Raw genomic sequence first — 16,825 nt, forward strand, 5'->3', positions numbered from 1 at the left:
ACTGATCAAAATAAGCATGTGTGATGGCACACACTGAGAGGACTGTAAGCTGAAGTGTGCTGGTGCAGGTGAGGGCCTAAGCAGAGGGGCGAATTTCACAGGGTCAGCCAAATATTGTGCTTTTCTTAAAAGAAATCTTCACTGAATTACTGCCTATTTTCTGAATATGCCGAACATGATCTATTCATCCAGCAAGTCACCTATCTGCTTATTTATGAGAGATCCTGACATCTAGAATTAAAGAAAAAATATTATGTGATCACTTTTGAATTAATTTTGACTGATGGTTTTTCTGAAGGGTTTTTTGTCACCAAGCATTACATTGTACAAATACTCTTGGTCATCTCAGATTATGTGGAAGTTTTGACTTTTGACTGTGGCAACTTTAAACCACCTTGACAAAGAAGGTGCTTCTTTTTATTTCAGTTTACAGCACAGCAGTCTGATCACAAAAGCTTCATTCTACGGTCTTTTAGCAAGATTTGATCATGAACTGTAGAAAGGCATATATTTCAAAACACAGCAGAAAATGTAATAGTGTTTTTGTTGTGTGTTTTAACAGTAAATGTTATTTATGATAACTGTCTGGAAAAATAATGTCATTTAATGGTCATGGAAGTCACTCAGCGTTCTGCAGAGCTGTCATCCCTTTTAGCAAGAAGTAAGTTGAGACTGAGGTTGAAATCCCAGCCAAAAAAGCTCCCTTTGAAGATGGCTGTGGAGCAGTACCATCACTGTACCCCTTTGATTACACCCTCATGACGTAACCACATGGTCTTTGATTCCTTCAGAAAGCACAACTTAACTAATGCATTTCTCTGTATGCCACATGAGTCTTGATTGCTTATCCATTATATTTCATATGAGTGGGGAAGGGGAGGGACCTGTTTGACAAGTAGAGCCACTTCATGGGGGCAATGAGAAATCCAGCTTGAAAATGTCCAATATGATGTATGGATACTTTTTTTTCCTCAAGGATGACTCCCAGGCACAACAAGCCTGCTGAGGTTTGCTTTCACTCCTTAGCAGACATTATGTGTCTTCTACAGATTTTCTTCTTTGTGTGACTGGTTTTTAAGGCCAGTTTTTCTCTTCCCATGCTCCTTGTGGTACTGGAGCTACTGTAATTGATTCTAGCCAGGCCAACCTACATACCACCATCCCCACTGGATGCAGTAGTGAATCCTTGTAGTTTTGCAAAACTTTGGTCCTTCTCCCTGTCTCTTCTTCCCATGGGTGAAGGAGAACTGGTATCACTGACAACCAGGACTAGCAATGCAGTGTTGAAGAAGAAATCTTGCCTTTGCTCTTCAAGCACAGAGTAATGTAGTCAATTTGGGTACATCCTTTCTATCCAGCTAATGCAGAGCATCAAGATTTTCACATCTAAACAAATGAAAGAAGTTAGTCAGAAGTCATCTACAGGCTCAACTAACAGAAACTGGGTCCTAACTTTGCCCTAGTCTGGATTCAAGACAACACACAGGATAGAAACAGTTTAGATTCTAAGTCAGCCTAACCTAGGGAACCTCAGCTGGCAGCATTCCTCCTGCAACCGAGAAGCCAATTACTCAGCAGCCTTATGTTGGCACAGCCTTGAAGTCTGTCATATGATATAACCCAGCATAGGAACAGTGTCAGGCTGTTCACAAGAGTCACAGAATGGCCACCCTTGTGTAGTTAAATCAGTTCCATCAGTTCCATCAGTACCTTTTAAGTAGACAACCATTCCTCTCCTCTGTGAGTCTGTGCTGATACTGTCAGCAGTGAGATGCTGTTACTCTAACTTAGGGAAGTAACAAGAGTCCTGGTTGCACCAAAATAGTATAAGCTGTTCCCTTCAAGATGCATCATCTGTGTATTGGTGTGAAACTGCACCTCTGTCATTTGGCCCTATTTGGGTTTTTTTTGCGTTCCCCCAAAAGCCAGTGCACTTTACAGCTTTATCCAGCTCCATATGTGGACACTACCAAACTGGACTTGTATGTCAGCAGTATGTCATCTATATAAATTATTATAGTTCTCCACAACAGTATCATTGCCATCAGCTTATTCCCAAGTCTTGAGCAGGGCAAATGGAGTTAGTTACAAGTGAGTCCTATAATAGAAAGATGTTACAGTATTGTGTGAAGGGAAGAGCTCCAGGGACTTTCCTGTAGACTTTGGTTGAAATTACCAAACCACAACTGGCACAGTGGGTCATCTACTTGCAGAGCTCCAGGGTTCCTGACAGATGAGAAGCTCTTGCTTCCTACCACACCCCACCACTTTCAGTTCCAGGACACTTCCTCCCTATTCTAACAGATGATGACCTGTTCCCCATTATACAAGCTTTTGTCAACTCTTGTCTAGACTAAAACAGTGCAATGTATATGAGCAAGAAGTCACAAGCCCTTAGGAAGTTCCAGCAAGTACAAGGCTGCAACATTCCTTCTTACCAGAATAGATTAGGACAAGTACACTCTTAGTGTTTTCCTACAATGTTGTGTCCAGCCCAAGTCTATTGTCTCCAATGCAGTGGTGTGGGTCCCAAATTAATTTCAAGTTCCTGTGCAAAGACTGTGATGACCAGCCTTGCTCCTCACTTGGAAGAGAACTTCTCATAGTGGCAAACCTCGTCTTATGGGGAATGAACTCCCCTAGAGACTATGAACATTACAAGCCTGCATCTCTTGTGTCAAGTGCAAGACCTCTGCTTTAACTCTCACTTTTTCTACTGTATATAAATAGCAGCATGTGCATTTAAAACAAAACTTCTGCCAAAACAAAGAAGTGCACTGTAGGTGTGACTTGCAGCTTGGGGAAGGGATGGGAGAGAAAGCACATCACTCATGGTACAGTTGTCATGCTGTTCAGTGCATGAATTTCAATAAAACACACTAAAGAGCACAGCAGGTGCTGTGCTCAAATACCTGTAATGTTAAGGTATGGTGATAAAGTTTTTTTCACATGTGCTGCTGTATAATGTCAATGCAGGTGTGACCAAAAGGCACAAGAAAAGGTAACCACTTGCAATCTGAAAATCGTTTGGCACAGGACGAAGAAACCATTCAGAGATGTTAAAACGGTTTTAGATTGTTACATAAAAGGGGAGTGCTCTTTTCTCTTTTTAAAACCCTGGGTATCTGGTCCAGTCCTATGGAGACTCCCAAAATACATCCTCATTTTATCACTACTGTTAAAGGGGAAGGGATCAAGGGAATTGATCATGGAGTCATCAGGGCCTTGTTTTTGCTGAATTAATTTTCTGTGCTCGAAGCTGTGGTATCATGTTCTATAGGTGGATGGGATTTCAGTATGCAGCAAAGGAACACAGGTCAGTATAGTTTTTGAAAGCAAGAAAAAAAATACTTCCTGCTCCTTGATTTTGTGTTTATATTCTGGTCTCAAAACAAAAGTGTTGACTGAAGCCATGAATACAGCTGAAGATACTGTTCTTAGGATGGGGATTCCTCTGTACTGGTTACTTTAGTCAGCCAATTTGAAATAGATACATATATGTATATATATGTACCTGAGGGACAAACAGAGCAAAAAAACCCATAAATCTTTGCATTTCAAGTACTACAAAGGCTTGAGCAAGCAAAATGACCCTCAAGAGATACTCCCTTCAAATAATCTTTGAACTACAACCACTATGCAGAAGGATGTATTTCATAATACCAAATATAAACAGTGATGTAAAAGGCAGATAGGAATGTGCAGAAGAGCAGCAGAAATGTTTTTTCCGGGGTAGTTCTGTGCACAAATTGTTATGCTCTCAGCTGTACAACCTGTGTGGCACAACATAATAAAATATTTCATGACCAAGAGGGAAAATATTTTATAAGATCCCTTTTATACCTCCATTGAAAAGGAGGCCTTGACAGACAGAAGTAAACATTATGCCATCACTAAAGCAGTTTAGTAAAGCTTGGATTCTGTTGATGAAGAAGGATTAGCAGACGATGTCATTACACGTCAGGCTCAGTTTTGCCAGTTTTACACCATTGTCACTCTACAGGGACAATCTCCTCCAGCACAGCAGGGGTTACCAGATTCCTTCAGTACTTAGCACAAAAAGAGCCTAAGACTAAAGAAACCAGTTGACTAATAAATGCCTTGGCAGTAAGATATTGAAGGTCAAATTCTGAGGCTAGTCTATAGCTCTATTGTATTTGGATATCAAAGCAGATAGCTGAAGTATGCATGAGTGTGCATTCATTCACTAATAAGGGGTTACTGTAGTACATTTTCTCCTGATCCTTTTTTCTCCCCAGCTCAGTACTTTCACCAATGATGAGGTGAAAGGTTACACTGATGTAGAATGATAAAGCCCCGCTTAGATAATGATGACAAGTGTTTCTAAAGATCTCAGTTTCCATATGGGCTCATACATGAAACAATCCAAATTTTGCTGAGATCTTACCCAGAAATGTTGGTTAAACCCAGCCTCTAAGAGTTGCTGAGCTCTGTGTACTAACATAAGGACTATTATAAGGGCCTGCTTAAAAAATCAAGGCAAGTTCCAGCTGTTTCAGACTATCAGAAGTTAGTGTAAGCACCTGTGACTAAAAGCTACATTGCATTGGCTTTGCAGGGTGACTGGTGCACCACTGATGAGCCAAGCATTGAAACTGGCCACAGCCTCAGCATTTTATCCTCTCTGTTTCAGAGGCATATGAACCAACTGCTTTTGGGGAAATGCCCAAGAAGCTTGTTCATTTCTAAGCTACAAAGAGTGTGGTTAAACCACACTGAGCTGAAAAGGTAAAAATTTCACAAGTCTGCAAAATGCTTTTCACTGTCACATGTAGAATTCACAACAGTATTTATGCTGGCTGAACAGACAAAATCTGATGTTGTGTGAGGTGATTATTTCTGTCCATGAACAGAACTTCCCTGGTCCTTATGCTTCAGGTATTTCTGCTAGAGCTGAAAGCAAATGTCTTATATCTCTGGTAAGCTGCAGAAACTCCTTTGATAGCTCAAACAGACTTTACTGTTTTTAACCAAACCTGCATATTGTGCCTAATAGACAACACTGTCTCTCTATTTATCTAGGTATTTTTAATTTATTAGAAGCAGTCACCACATTATTCGGTGCTTTATAATTAAAATACACAAAAGAACAGGATTAACTGGCAGAACATGAGCAGCTACCTACCCAACAAAAACAAACAGGGCAAAATACCACATTTAATAATACTACTAATAATGAAAAATTACTTTACATTTAACATGCACATTTTATTTCCCAACCTTTTATCAAAGGGCTAAGGGTTTTTAGCATAGACTAATAGTTAATAAATTTGGTTTCAGGAAACTGAAAAAGCTTTGTCGTACACACACTCAAATGATCTTCCTCTCTTTCGACCAAGCAGACAGTGAATGCTAACCCCTTTGTCATTAATGTGTTCATCCATTCCTTATTTGAGGTTCTTCCTAAATCCTTTGACTTCTCCCTGAAGGTGATAATCCACTCTTTAATTTAAGAGTCATGTCTCATTGCATTAATTTTTGCATGAGCAAGAAGAAAACTGAAGCAATCAACCAAACCGGTACAGAGTAACACTAACCACAGTAACTCTTGATTAAATCTCATTTTAAAAGTAGAATTTGGCCAAAAGAAAATTATCATTTCAACAATAATTAATCACAGCATTAAAAAACCCCAAATATTTGTCTTTTTATGTAATTCTAAGACTGTGCTCACCTGAAGTAAGAACTGCAAATGTGGCTTTGTTTTTTGGCTGTTAAAATGTGACATTGCTCTGACCATCGCTTGAACTCTTTTAACCCAGCTAAGGTGAAGACGTACAAGAAATAACACTACAGCCAATGGCTTTGGGTGTGTTTCAATCCTATTTTTCAGTGTTTCAACTGATCAGGGTAGCCTGCTGTTTACAGGTTTTGCTCAGGAGAACCCTTACTGTATGTTCTTGTTAATTCCCAGCCAGGATTCAGCAGCCTGCATGAAAGGAGGTTTCATCTTTATAGGATTTTGTTGTATTATGCTGCTTGAATGCTAGGAACTGCTAATGAAAGAGGGCAGCTGAAGGAAGCCCCAAGATGAAATAGGAGAGAGGTGAGGGAAAAGTAATTTGGATGGCAATAGGTGGTTGAGGGTTTCGAGACTGGAAGATTCCTTCAGAAAAACTGGGGTGGATATGCCCCTTTACCATAGCCTCTAATTAAAATGAAAGAACCCATGAGAGTAAGCCAAAGGTCAGAGAAGAAAGACTTATGAATATTCACTCCTCTGGAGCAGCTGAGGCTCACCTGCCAGGTACTTCATGGTCCCTTAATTGTTCAGCTGCTGGAGTGCCCCTATCCTGGCCAGTCTGCCTTCTGTGCCTCCACGCAATGGGGAAGGAAACAAGGGGATGCAGATGCATACCTCCAGATCTCATGCCAGTAGGGAGTCAGATTATGGCCAGAGGTCCTTCCCGTGCATTTTCACATGGGTAAATATTAACTGTAAGGAAAACAGCATCTGAGTTTTAGGCATGAAAAATTGGTATTGCATAGGCAAGTAGTGCCACAGTAAGGGGGGCTTTATGTATTATTTATGTATTTTTACTTGGTCAAGCTACATTTCTACAAACTGTGGCCATAACTGTGACAGTGACCTGCCATTAAGATGCAAACTCTAAAAAGATGTTCTGTACTTTCTAGAATTTGTTAAGAAATTACTGTACATAGCTCAATACAATACTTACTGCAATTTGTGGAGAGGTTTGTTAACTAGTTGCATCCTTCAGTACACTAATGCATATAAATGGTGTGAGTGATAAAATAATTCCACGGTAATTTCTACGACATGTTTGAGATCTGCTTTGCAGCTAAGAAATATGAAAATTGGAAAAAAACAAGATGACAGCTGTAGAAGCATAAAAAAGTATGTTGTAAGATTATCTAAGTCATTCATGTAGATCACTTGACTGTGATGGCAAATTAAATCATGCTGTTTTCCAAGATACACTCTTAGTCAAAACTGTGTATCTTCCAAAACAAAAATTTTATGCATTCCCAACAATATGTTAGCATTTCTTTCAATTATGAAAACCATTAAAAATTTGATTTAAAAATATTTTCCCCTATGGCCCCTAAGGCTTCAAATTATGGAAATTATTCTTGCAGAGTTGAAAAGGGGAATAATCCATTGTATTCCTGATTATTTTCAAGACAGCAGTGAAAATACATTATAAATATTTGAAAATTTAAAATATACAGTAAAATTGAACATTTGAATTTTTAAAAATATAGCATAATTTATGAATTTTAATTTTGAGGCTATGCTATTCAATAATAGGAACTCTAATGGATGAGTAGTTGCCCAGCTCATTGCATAACATAAAGAAGAACTCAGATAAAATTAAGCATCTTGAGAGTTGTATAGCTGAGATTCTTCAACTGATTCTTCAACTTTTTCAACTAATTTTTGTCATCTGTCAAAAACATTTCAGAATTGTAATACAGATGTTACTTTATCATATTTGAATGCACTGAAATAGTAAGACATCTGCAAGACACAGGACTGTACCTTAAAAGTGAGCAAATCTTTACATTTTGCCTAGGTTTTCCTTATTATACAGCATGTTTGGAAAAATAAGTTTCTTTTGTACAGCAGGTTAGGAATCCCCATTTGGAATTTTAAACTTGTTAAACAGACAAATATGAGGATGATGAAGAGGAATGATTTGTCTTGCGTTGAATTCTTAAAGTTTCTTATAATCAGTTCCAAAAGTTTAAAAAAGTTTTAAATTCAGAACCAAATTATTTTGTGTGGATTGAATTTTACAACATTTCTATATTCACAAAAAGGTATATTACAACAAGTAATGAGAGAAATTATTTGATCATAAGTGTAGTTGTGTAAAAATGCGTTTTGGCTAAACAAAAAAAAAATCAGCAATATGCACTTGCTATCAATAATTTATCTCCACATTTTTGGCAAAAATAATTCAGTTACATTTTCAAAATAAGACTGCATTTTGGGGAGACAGTAAGTATTATTGCAAGTTTGAAACATGCAGCAAGCTGAACCTCTGTCACTTGCATGAGGAATATTGTAGACTAAGAAATTCTCAAGAACCATCCCCACTCCCAGAGAAATTTTATTATGATTAGTCTGACAGCTTTCCATTTTCATATCTTCTGGAAGTTACTAAGCTTGTCTGAACTCAAAAGCAGCAGTAGAAAGTATATTTTCTTTTAAAAACAAATTTTGGCAAACTGCAGAAACTTCGCAGAATCTTGTTAAACACCGTTTCTGTCAAGAATGAGATTCAAGGGAAAAATAATTTTAAATACTACTGGTTAATGATTTTTTAGGGTTTTATGAACCCTATTATTATTAAAAATAATCCAAGGATATATTGAAAATACTAAAACAGATAACAAAGCTCTGTGATTTGTCTATATGAGTGCAGTAGGATGGCATTTGAGAGAAAAATATCCAAGGTACATTCTCTAAAATGCCTCTTAAAATGAAGTTTTGGCTATAATTTTTGCCATGGTTCTATCTTCCCTGGTGGAAGGATGGTCACACTGCCACTGGCTGCAGTAGCAATGAGGTTGCCAGATTGGAGTCACTGTCCATTAAATTTGCCTGGTTACACATTTTAGATTTTAACATTCAGCAGTAATACCAGACAAAAACAAAGGGTAAAAACTATCTCCATACTCTGAAGTGCAGAGGCTCTGTGCTCTCCAGGTGGACTCCTGATTAGTAACTAAGCAACCACATCCTGTATCTCTAACTCACACATGCTGTTCTTACTAGAAGATTTTCTTTGGCAATTTTTACGTTGAATCACTTGTAGATCTGCAGATCATATTTAAAATGTGCTTGTTATAAAATTGTTAATGAAATACTTCAGTGAATAATTGTAGGTCTGCGGATCATCGCATTTATGAATTTTGTAATCTGATTGAAATTTTCAACTGCAAATGTATCTTCTGCAATAAGTCAAGTAAAGTTAATTTATGCCCCATATATCTTTTGACCTATATTGATACAGTTTTTTAAATTAACAAGTAGAATGTGAGTGTTCATTGTGCCATTGACTATAATATTGCATAATTTTTCTTTCCTTTATCCGCAAGGATCGTAACATTTAATTATAATAAGTAATCAAAACAAAGTCAACAGAAAACTATGATCTGCCTTTTGGTGACCTAACATTTGAGTTAAATGTTTGTCTCCCATGAGTAAATCACACAGAAATTCTCAGAAAAGTATTATGCTAGTAAAGCTCACATGATCGCATATTCATAGAAAAAAAATATGAAAGGATTACAACCACAGCTAAATATAAGCTCCCTTTTGAATGCAAATAGATATTTAGGGTATGTATTCACTCAGCTCTAGTCCTTGCTCGTGCAAAACTCCCAACAGTACCAACCAGAGGGCCAGTCCCATGTTACAAATAGCACAGAGTCAAAATAAGAAGTATGCAGTGGTGGAAATACTTCTGTAAGCCATCTGAGGAGCACTTAGCAGGATGGAATGTATTTGTAAGTGTCAGAAATGATGGAGTGTAGTTCAAAATCAGGATCACAAATCAGGACCATAAATCAAGGAGGTTGATCAGTCCAGAAACTCATAATCCTACCACCCCAGAGTTCCTTCATGTCAATGCAAAACTGTGGGGTCAGAGTATAAACACTCAAGCGCCTCAAAGGGGAATTTTGTATTCAAGGTTTCACAAAGGTTGATTTTGTAATTTATTCCAATGGAAACAGGGTGTGTCAATTGATATAGCAGACATCTTGTCGTTATAAACCATACCAGTCTACTCTAATTTGCTAAATTGGGAAAAAGAAACACAATTTCATTCTACCAGAGCAATCATTCCCAGCCTCTATCAGGTACGTGTTTGCTGCTAGCTTCAGATCCAACACAATCCGTGTGAGCCCACAGTATCTATACATAGTCTAGCTGCATCAACTCACCCAAGAAAAAGATAATATTTTTTATAAAAATTTTGTCTTGGCTATATATTACACTGCTGCAGCTAGAGCAATGCTACTGTTAGCACCACAAACGAATGTTCTACTTATTTGAACAAAAGCCAAACATAGACAAGTCACAAATGCTTCAGATTCAATTAAGAAAGAGACCATGCAGCAGTCACGGAATAAATTAGGTTGTCAGGAATGTCTGGAGGCTGTCTAGTTCACTTCCCTGCTCAAAGCAGGGTCCTGGTGGATCTGAACAACTCTGATTGGTCCTGGTACTTCAAGTTTTGTTGTTCCTACAGTGATTATAGGCTAAGGCTTATTAAGTCTGTTAGGGTGTTTTCTCTCTCTCTTGAATCTATTGGTAATCTGAGATAAAATATTATATGAGAATATCAGTTATGTAACTATAAGCAAGGCATAACTCATGCTATCTCCTGCTTAATTTTCTAGACTGAAGGATAAAACAAGATTTTTAAAAGAATAATAGGAATACAGGACTGTATACAGTTTTAATCATCTCACCCCTGACAGTATATGCAGAAAACACTTCTTTCACGTGTCGCTTTGGTGTAAGATATTCAAAAGGTTGGAAATAAAAAACCAGTATAACTACATAAATAAAACTACATCACTTATGTAACACATGCTTTACCTTCAAAGAACTATAGAGACAGGATTTCTATTTGTTACAATAAAAGTTACTTTCAGAGAAGATTGTTAACTGCATTGTCATTTACTTATGTCAAACTTATGCTGAATCTTTCAACAAATAATTTCAAGAAAATTATTGGTTAATGTAGCTATTTAAGTGAAACATTTTTACCTGTTATTTTAATTTAAAAAAGCCCCATCAAGCAAGCATCTCTTTTCACTGTAAAGTTTGTATTTATACTGGTGGAAGAGGGAGATGTTTTCTCTCTTTTCAAAAGTTTTGTGGCTGGACTTTAGCTTGAGCATATTTCAAACCTGCCCTTAGTACCTTTCCTTCCTACAAAACTAATTGATCCACTGTGTAAACATTCCTGATGCACAAATACAGTCCAGGGGCATTTGCATGTGGTCTGCAAATCAGGCACAGGAGCTCATGTCAGAGCTGCTGTTTGATCCACTAGCCCCTGAGATAGGGAGAGCTTCTCTGTACAGAAAAAAAAATGTTTTGTTTCTCTTCAAATTACTGTAACATGCAAAACTAGCATCACAGTTTATACCGCAGCTATTAATAACAGATTGTCCAATAAACAGAAAGATAACTTAACAGAGAGCATGCATCCAAAATGTAGAAAACAAAACCACAAAAAGAAAGTATCTGGGAAGCATAATATATTATTACTTATACTTGGAGGAGCAAATACAGCATCTTCTGCCAAGCAGAAATAAAGCAGTTTCTTTCTTCTGCAAGCATTAGCTCAGTGTCTTCTGGACAGATAGGCTTTTATCCATATCTCCATCTTCACAACTCACTGTCTAAAGTGTTTGGATGCCCTGAGCAGCTCTAAAGGGAGGGAAATATAAAGAGGGAAATATATCATCAGCATATGGTGGAAACAACAGTCCTCAGCTCCATGGTCACCTTCCTAGAGGCACTACCTGTACAGGAGCACAAAGGGTGACCAGCAGGGCTCCATGGGAAGTGTTCACATCAGACCAAAAGAAGTCAAAGAATTCATTTTTCATCCTGATTAAAAGGAGATCAATAGATGACCTGTCCTGGGCAACGTCTAGAATTAATGTTGTACCAACAGAAATTTAAGTGTTTCAGTTTCTAAGTGGAAGAGATTTCCACTCAGTCTCCCCACCAAACACTCCAAAACCAAGTGATTTGAGATGAGATGAGATGAGATGAGGACTGAATGACTGGCAGTGATTGTGCCCTTTCTCAAGTCACCAGGTTCTAAGACTTTCTAATGGCTTCACATCTTTCAAGATATCTTAATCATGCAATGATTGCAGTGTTTGAATCAGTTTATTCTAGTCCCAACATGACACATCCCAATTTACATACTGTTTTGTGTTTCCAGATCCATCATTAATGTTTAATGGCTCAATTCAGCCATCAATCCCCACTCACCAAAACAATTCAGCTAAGTACATGTTTAAATGTAAGTGCATTCATAAATGCTTTGCTGAAATGAAGCAGTCTTACACACATGCTGACAAGCTTTGCTGAACTGGATTTTCATCTGCAAAAGAGTTCATATACCATAGGCACTTAAGCACTTCTTCTTCCTCATATGCATTCATGTCAAAGACTGTGGCTTGTGAAGGACAGTTTCCTATAATGTCAAAGCATTATATTCAAGGAGAAGGTGGTTGCAATCCTGTTTTGGTTTTGCTGCTGCTTCAAACATTGTGACACAATCAGATATGACCTTTTGTATTTTTTTAATTCTTTCAGGTGATATATTTTAAACTAAAGTTTGAAAGATAACTAGGACTCTGAACATCTCTGCTCACAGTAAGCTGATCGGTTTGAGGTAATGCCTGGTCATTGGCATTATTCAGATCTTGAAGGAAGGAAAAAGAGTAAACCTTTGCACATATGCAATTTTGTCCCTGGTAGGTCAACTAGTAGAGACAAAAAAAACAAACAAAAAAACAAACAAAAGCCAAACCAACAGAATGTACTGGTTTATTTCCCAAATAGGGATGTTTACCAGGACTCTTAAACTAACACTGACCCAATTCTTTTAACTTTTCATATTGAAAATATAATGGTATGCTTCTCCAGGACCTTGGTTTGATGGTGTCAGAGAAAGATTTGGTTTTTTGATTTGACTTTTCAACCTCTTTTACCCATTCCTTTCTACATGAGAATAGATGAAATAAATACCATCGAGGTCTTTTCAACTCTAGAGGAACATACAATTTACTGCAGTCACGTATTTTCATTGCTGCTCGTAGTGGAAGCTGTAGTGGATTCACTTGCCTTCATGACTGTTTCATACATACTTTAGCTTAAGCATTAAAAATCTTATAAAGCACTTATTTTAAAAACCTGTAAATATCTGAGAGACATCGGCACTTACCTTTACAGAACAGCTGTCAGCAGCAAAAGCTCTTACATGATCTATTTACCTCACAAGCCATCCAACTCTCACAAGGTATCCAAATCCTCTCTTGAATATAGGATGGGGGGCTGAGCAGAAGCAGTAATCTGAAGAGGCAATTTTATGCTAAAGACACTCCTTACAATGTTTTGGAGATGTTTGTTATCTCAGAGTTTGGTTTAAATTTGTGCTAGTTATGGATAAAAGTCAGAGGAAGGGAGCTTCTTTAGCACCTCTTTAATCAGTTCAACCATACTTCTAATTTTAGGTCCAACTTTTTTTTTCAGTCAAAGTGCATGTTCATTAAATGCTCTTTAATTTTGCACATGGAGTATGTCTGTGACAGCAATAAAGAGCTTTGCAACTTTCAGCTTATGCAAGAATAAAGACTTTCTACAGCTTGACCTAATGTACATCCACCCAGCCCAATCTGACCGGATTAAATTGAAGAAGCAGATTTCAGGTTTTCAATCAAATTCTACTAGCAGCCTGGCATTTCAAGTCAGAATCTCCCTTCCATCCCTACCCCCTTCCCTCCCCACCCCTCCCAAAAAAGCAAGTGTTAGAATTATCTGAAAGATTAAAGAGTCATTTTCTGAAAAAAAAAATGGGAAGAGCCTAATCAAATAAAAGTAGTGTCAAGATTTGAACAGTACACAGATCTATCCATCTTATTATCTGGAAACTGGGCAAGAGAAGTTCTGTGACCTTATTTATATCTCTCAAGCCATCGACAGTAACTGGACAGTTTTTTTGTGCATCTTTTGCTTCCTCTCATCAAGACCTTTCTGAGTATTAGGTGTAGTCCAGGGAATTTCTGATCTGTGTGACTTCCTTTGTTTTAATCTGTTACCACAGAAATAGTCCATTTATAATTTTTCAGTTTTAGATAAGTTGTAAATGTTTTTTTGGTCTTTTTTTCCTGCTCAGGCATCAGGCCTAGGGAGCTTCACTAGCTTTGTAGAGTTTCAGATAGTCCCAAAAAGTCAGCTGTTGGTCATGACCCCTAGGAACTATGACCAGGACTCAGAAGCACATGCAAACATATAAGCAATCGAGTTGTTGGAAACTGGAGCTGAGTTTTCCTGTTCCTCAGGTGGATTAAGTGGAGGAGACTGCTCTCAGTGCAGTATGGACAGGCACACCCGAATTGGACGTGAGTGTGTCAGGTGGTATCTACTGCAAGCCCCAGCACAGAAGCTCTGTGAGTACTTGGATGACAACACCACGAGTCTTACAGCTGCTGCAATATCACTGCTGCCAGTTCTTACAATAGCTAGTTTAACCTGAGAAAGCTTTCACTTTACAGTATTTGCAGGAGTATCTGCTGTGTAAGTTAAATGTCCCACAGAGGGGATCAGTAGACCGTGGACATAAAAAAACAAGAACTGTATCTCCTGAGGGAAGCTTACACAATCAGTTATTAAGTACAATTATTGGTGACAGATTGTATTGGTTACAGTGCATATACTAACCTTGCTTTGGGCAGAAATAATTTTAAAGGCTTTGGTTCAGGGGCCCTTGAGTGAACAGCATCTTCCCATATGGTTTTCAACACAGCATGAGGCTTCGCAGATTAAGAGCAACATGTATTATACATGATATCTGTGTGCACTGCTCCTCAAAAGCAAGCTACTTTGAGGCACTAGAAAACCAGCAATCTTCTTCCCTAAATTCCCTTTCCTAGTGTTGTGTCCCCAAGTCCGTGTCCATCCCCTCCTTCCCACTTTAACACTGCTGCCTACTGACGTGTTGACTTTGGTCATCTTGTCATTACAAAGCAAGCAAGCCAGTCTGTCTCATATGTGGGCTTTCAGGAAGTTAATTAACAGGAGGCAGCCGTGGGAGTTTCTGAGAAGCTGAGCTCTGATGTAACCCAAAGCCATCCACTAGTAAGCTTTTAGATGCTCCAGCCATACATAATTTATGTTCATCAGTCACATGGCAGCAAAGCTCATTTTGCATAGTGGATACTTGCAATGGAAAAGTGCTTACAGGGTTTCAGCAGAGCAGACAGACCTTTCATCTATCTGCATCAAAGAGAAATTAAACTATTTTCTTCAGAGGGACCTGGACAAGCTGGAGAGATGGTCTGATTCCAACGGGATGAGGTGCAACGAGGCCAGGTGCCGGGTCCTGCATTGTGGCCACAACAACCCCCTGCAGCGCTACAGGCTGGGCACAGAGTGGCTGGAGAGCAGCCAGGCAGAAAGGGACCTGAGAGTTTGGATACACAGGAAGATGAACATGAGCCAGCAGTGTGCCCAGGTGGCCAAGAAGGCCAGTGGCATCCTGGCCTGTATCAGGAACAATGTGGTCAACAGGACCAGGGAAGTGATTCTTCCCCTGTACTCAGCCCTGGTGAGGCCACGCCTCAAGTGTGTCCAGTTGTGGGCCCCTCAGTTCAGGAAGGATATTGAGGTGCTGGAGCAGGTCCAGAGAAGAGCAGCAAGGCTGGTGAAGGGACTTGAGCACAAGTCCTATGAGGAGAGGCTGAGGGAGCTGGGATTGTTTAGCCTGGAGAAAAGGAGGCTCAGAGGAGACCTCATCACTCTGTACAACTACCTGAAAGAAGGCTGTAGCCAGATGGGTGTCGGTCTCTTCTCTCATGCAACCAGCAGTAGGACAAGAGGGCATGGTCTCAAGCTCTGCCAGGGGAGGTTTAGGTTGGATATTCAGAAGAAATTTTTACAGAGAGAGTAATCAGACATTGGAATGGGCTGCCTAAGGAGGTGATGGATTCATGGTCCCTGGAGGTTTTTAAGATGAGATTGGATGTGGTACTTAGTGCCATGATCTAGTAACCACAGTGGTATTGGATCCAAGGGTTGGACTTGGTGATCTCAGAGGTCTTTTCCAACCCAGTTGATTCTATGATTCTATGAATTATGGGAGGTTATGGTATTCTTGTTGAAAACTCTGAAAGTAACATTTTAAAGGCATGCAAAACCTATAAGATGGCACTTGTGATCACAGAATCATGGAATCACAGAATGGCTGGGGTTGGGAGGGATCCTAAAGATCATATAGTTCCAACACCCCTGACATGGGCAGGGCCACGAGCCCCATCCAACAATGGGGCATCCATTGGCCCCTCCCACGGATAGGGCATCCACAACTTCTCTGTGCAACCTGCTTCAGTGCTTTGCCACCCTCATAGTAAAGAAAGGAAAAAATTTTTTTCCTAATGCGTAGTCTAAACCTACTCTCGGTTTGAAGCCATTCCCCCTTCTCCTGTCACTACGTGATATTCGGATGTAGAGCCGCACAACCGGCCATTCTCACTTCTTTCCGATCTGCACCTAATTCCTTTTCTCACCTGCAGTTCCTGTGAAATTCCCATTTGGCGGCAAAGGGGTGGGTGCCAGGAATGCCGGTGAATGCCAGGGATGCTGGCGGTGGCACCGCGGGCAGCCCTCCCCGGGGGGGATGCGCGGATTGCCCGTGCGGCCGGCGGGGCGGGCGCGGGGCGGGCGCGGGGGTGGCGCGGGCCGGGCGTTACCCACCGTCCGTTACCGGCCCCGCCGGACCCCGCACCAATGGCCGATACCCCGCCACAGCCCGCCCCGGAGCCCGCCGAGATGGCTTACTGCGGCCCCACTTCCCTCACGTACCTGCCCGTCCTCCAGTGGTGGGTGTTGCCCCCTGCCCCGCTCCCGGGGGCGGGCCGTGGCTGGGGATGGAGTGGGGAGGTGGCGGGACTGGGCTCTCCCCTTACCTGGGGGCTCGCAGGACCCACCGGGTGGGCTTCCCACGGGGAGCGCAGGAGTCCTGCTTTTAGCGTTTCTCGCGGTTCCGTGGGGCAAGAGTCTGGTTTGCTGCAAAGATCC

The 16,825-nt window shown here is 40.0% G+C and overlaps 1 protein-coding gene and 1 long non-coding RNA gene across 5 annotated transcripts in view; one reads left to right on the forward strand and one right to left on the reverse strand.

Annotated features, from left to right (window-relative positions):
* Nucleotides 1-367: 367 nt before the first annotated feature.
* LOC113951467 lies at nucleotides 368-16,449 on the reverse strand. The gene is made up of 3 exons (XR_003529166.1): nucleotides 16,315-16,449; nucleotides 12,975-13,102; nucleotides 368-1,386 (listed from the first exon to the last, which is right to left on the reverse strand). It is a non-coding gene; the product is annotated as an uncharacterized LOC113951467 (long non-coding RNA).
* A 48-nt stretch (nucleotides 16,450-16,497) lies between these two features.
* RFX8 (RFX family member 8, lacking RFX DNA binding domain) overlaps nucleotides 16,498-16,825 on the forward strand; it is a 33,476-nt gene continuing 33,148 nt past the window's right edge. For all 4 annotated transcript variants that reach the window (XM_027641548.1, XM_027641556.1, XM_027641538.1 and 1 more), the window contains exon 1: nucleotides 16,498-16,626. In XM_027641548.1, coding sequence (XP_027497349.1) covers nucleotides 16,535-16,626 — 92 coding nt within the window. In that variant the 5' untranslated portion in view covers nucleotides 16,498-16,534. The remainder of the gene's footprint in view (nucleotides 16,627-16,825) is intronic.

This window comes from Corapipo altera, unplaced genomic scaffold, assembly GCF_003945725.1.
Source record: "Corapipo altera isolate COAL_440 unplaced genomic scaffold, ASM394572v1 0, whole genome shotgun sequence".
Lineage (NCBI taxonomy): Eukaryota > Metazoa > Chordata > Aves > Passeriformes > Pipridae > Corapipo > Corapipo altera.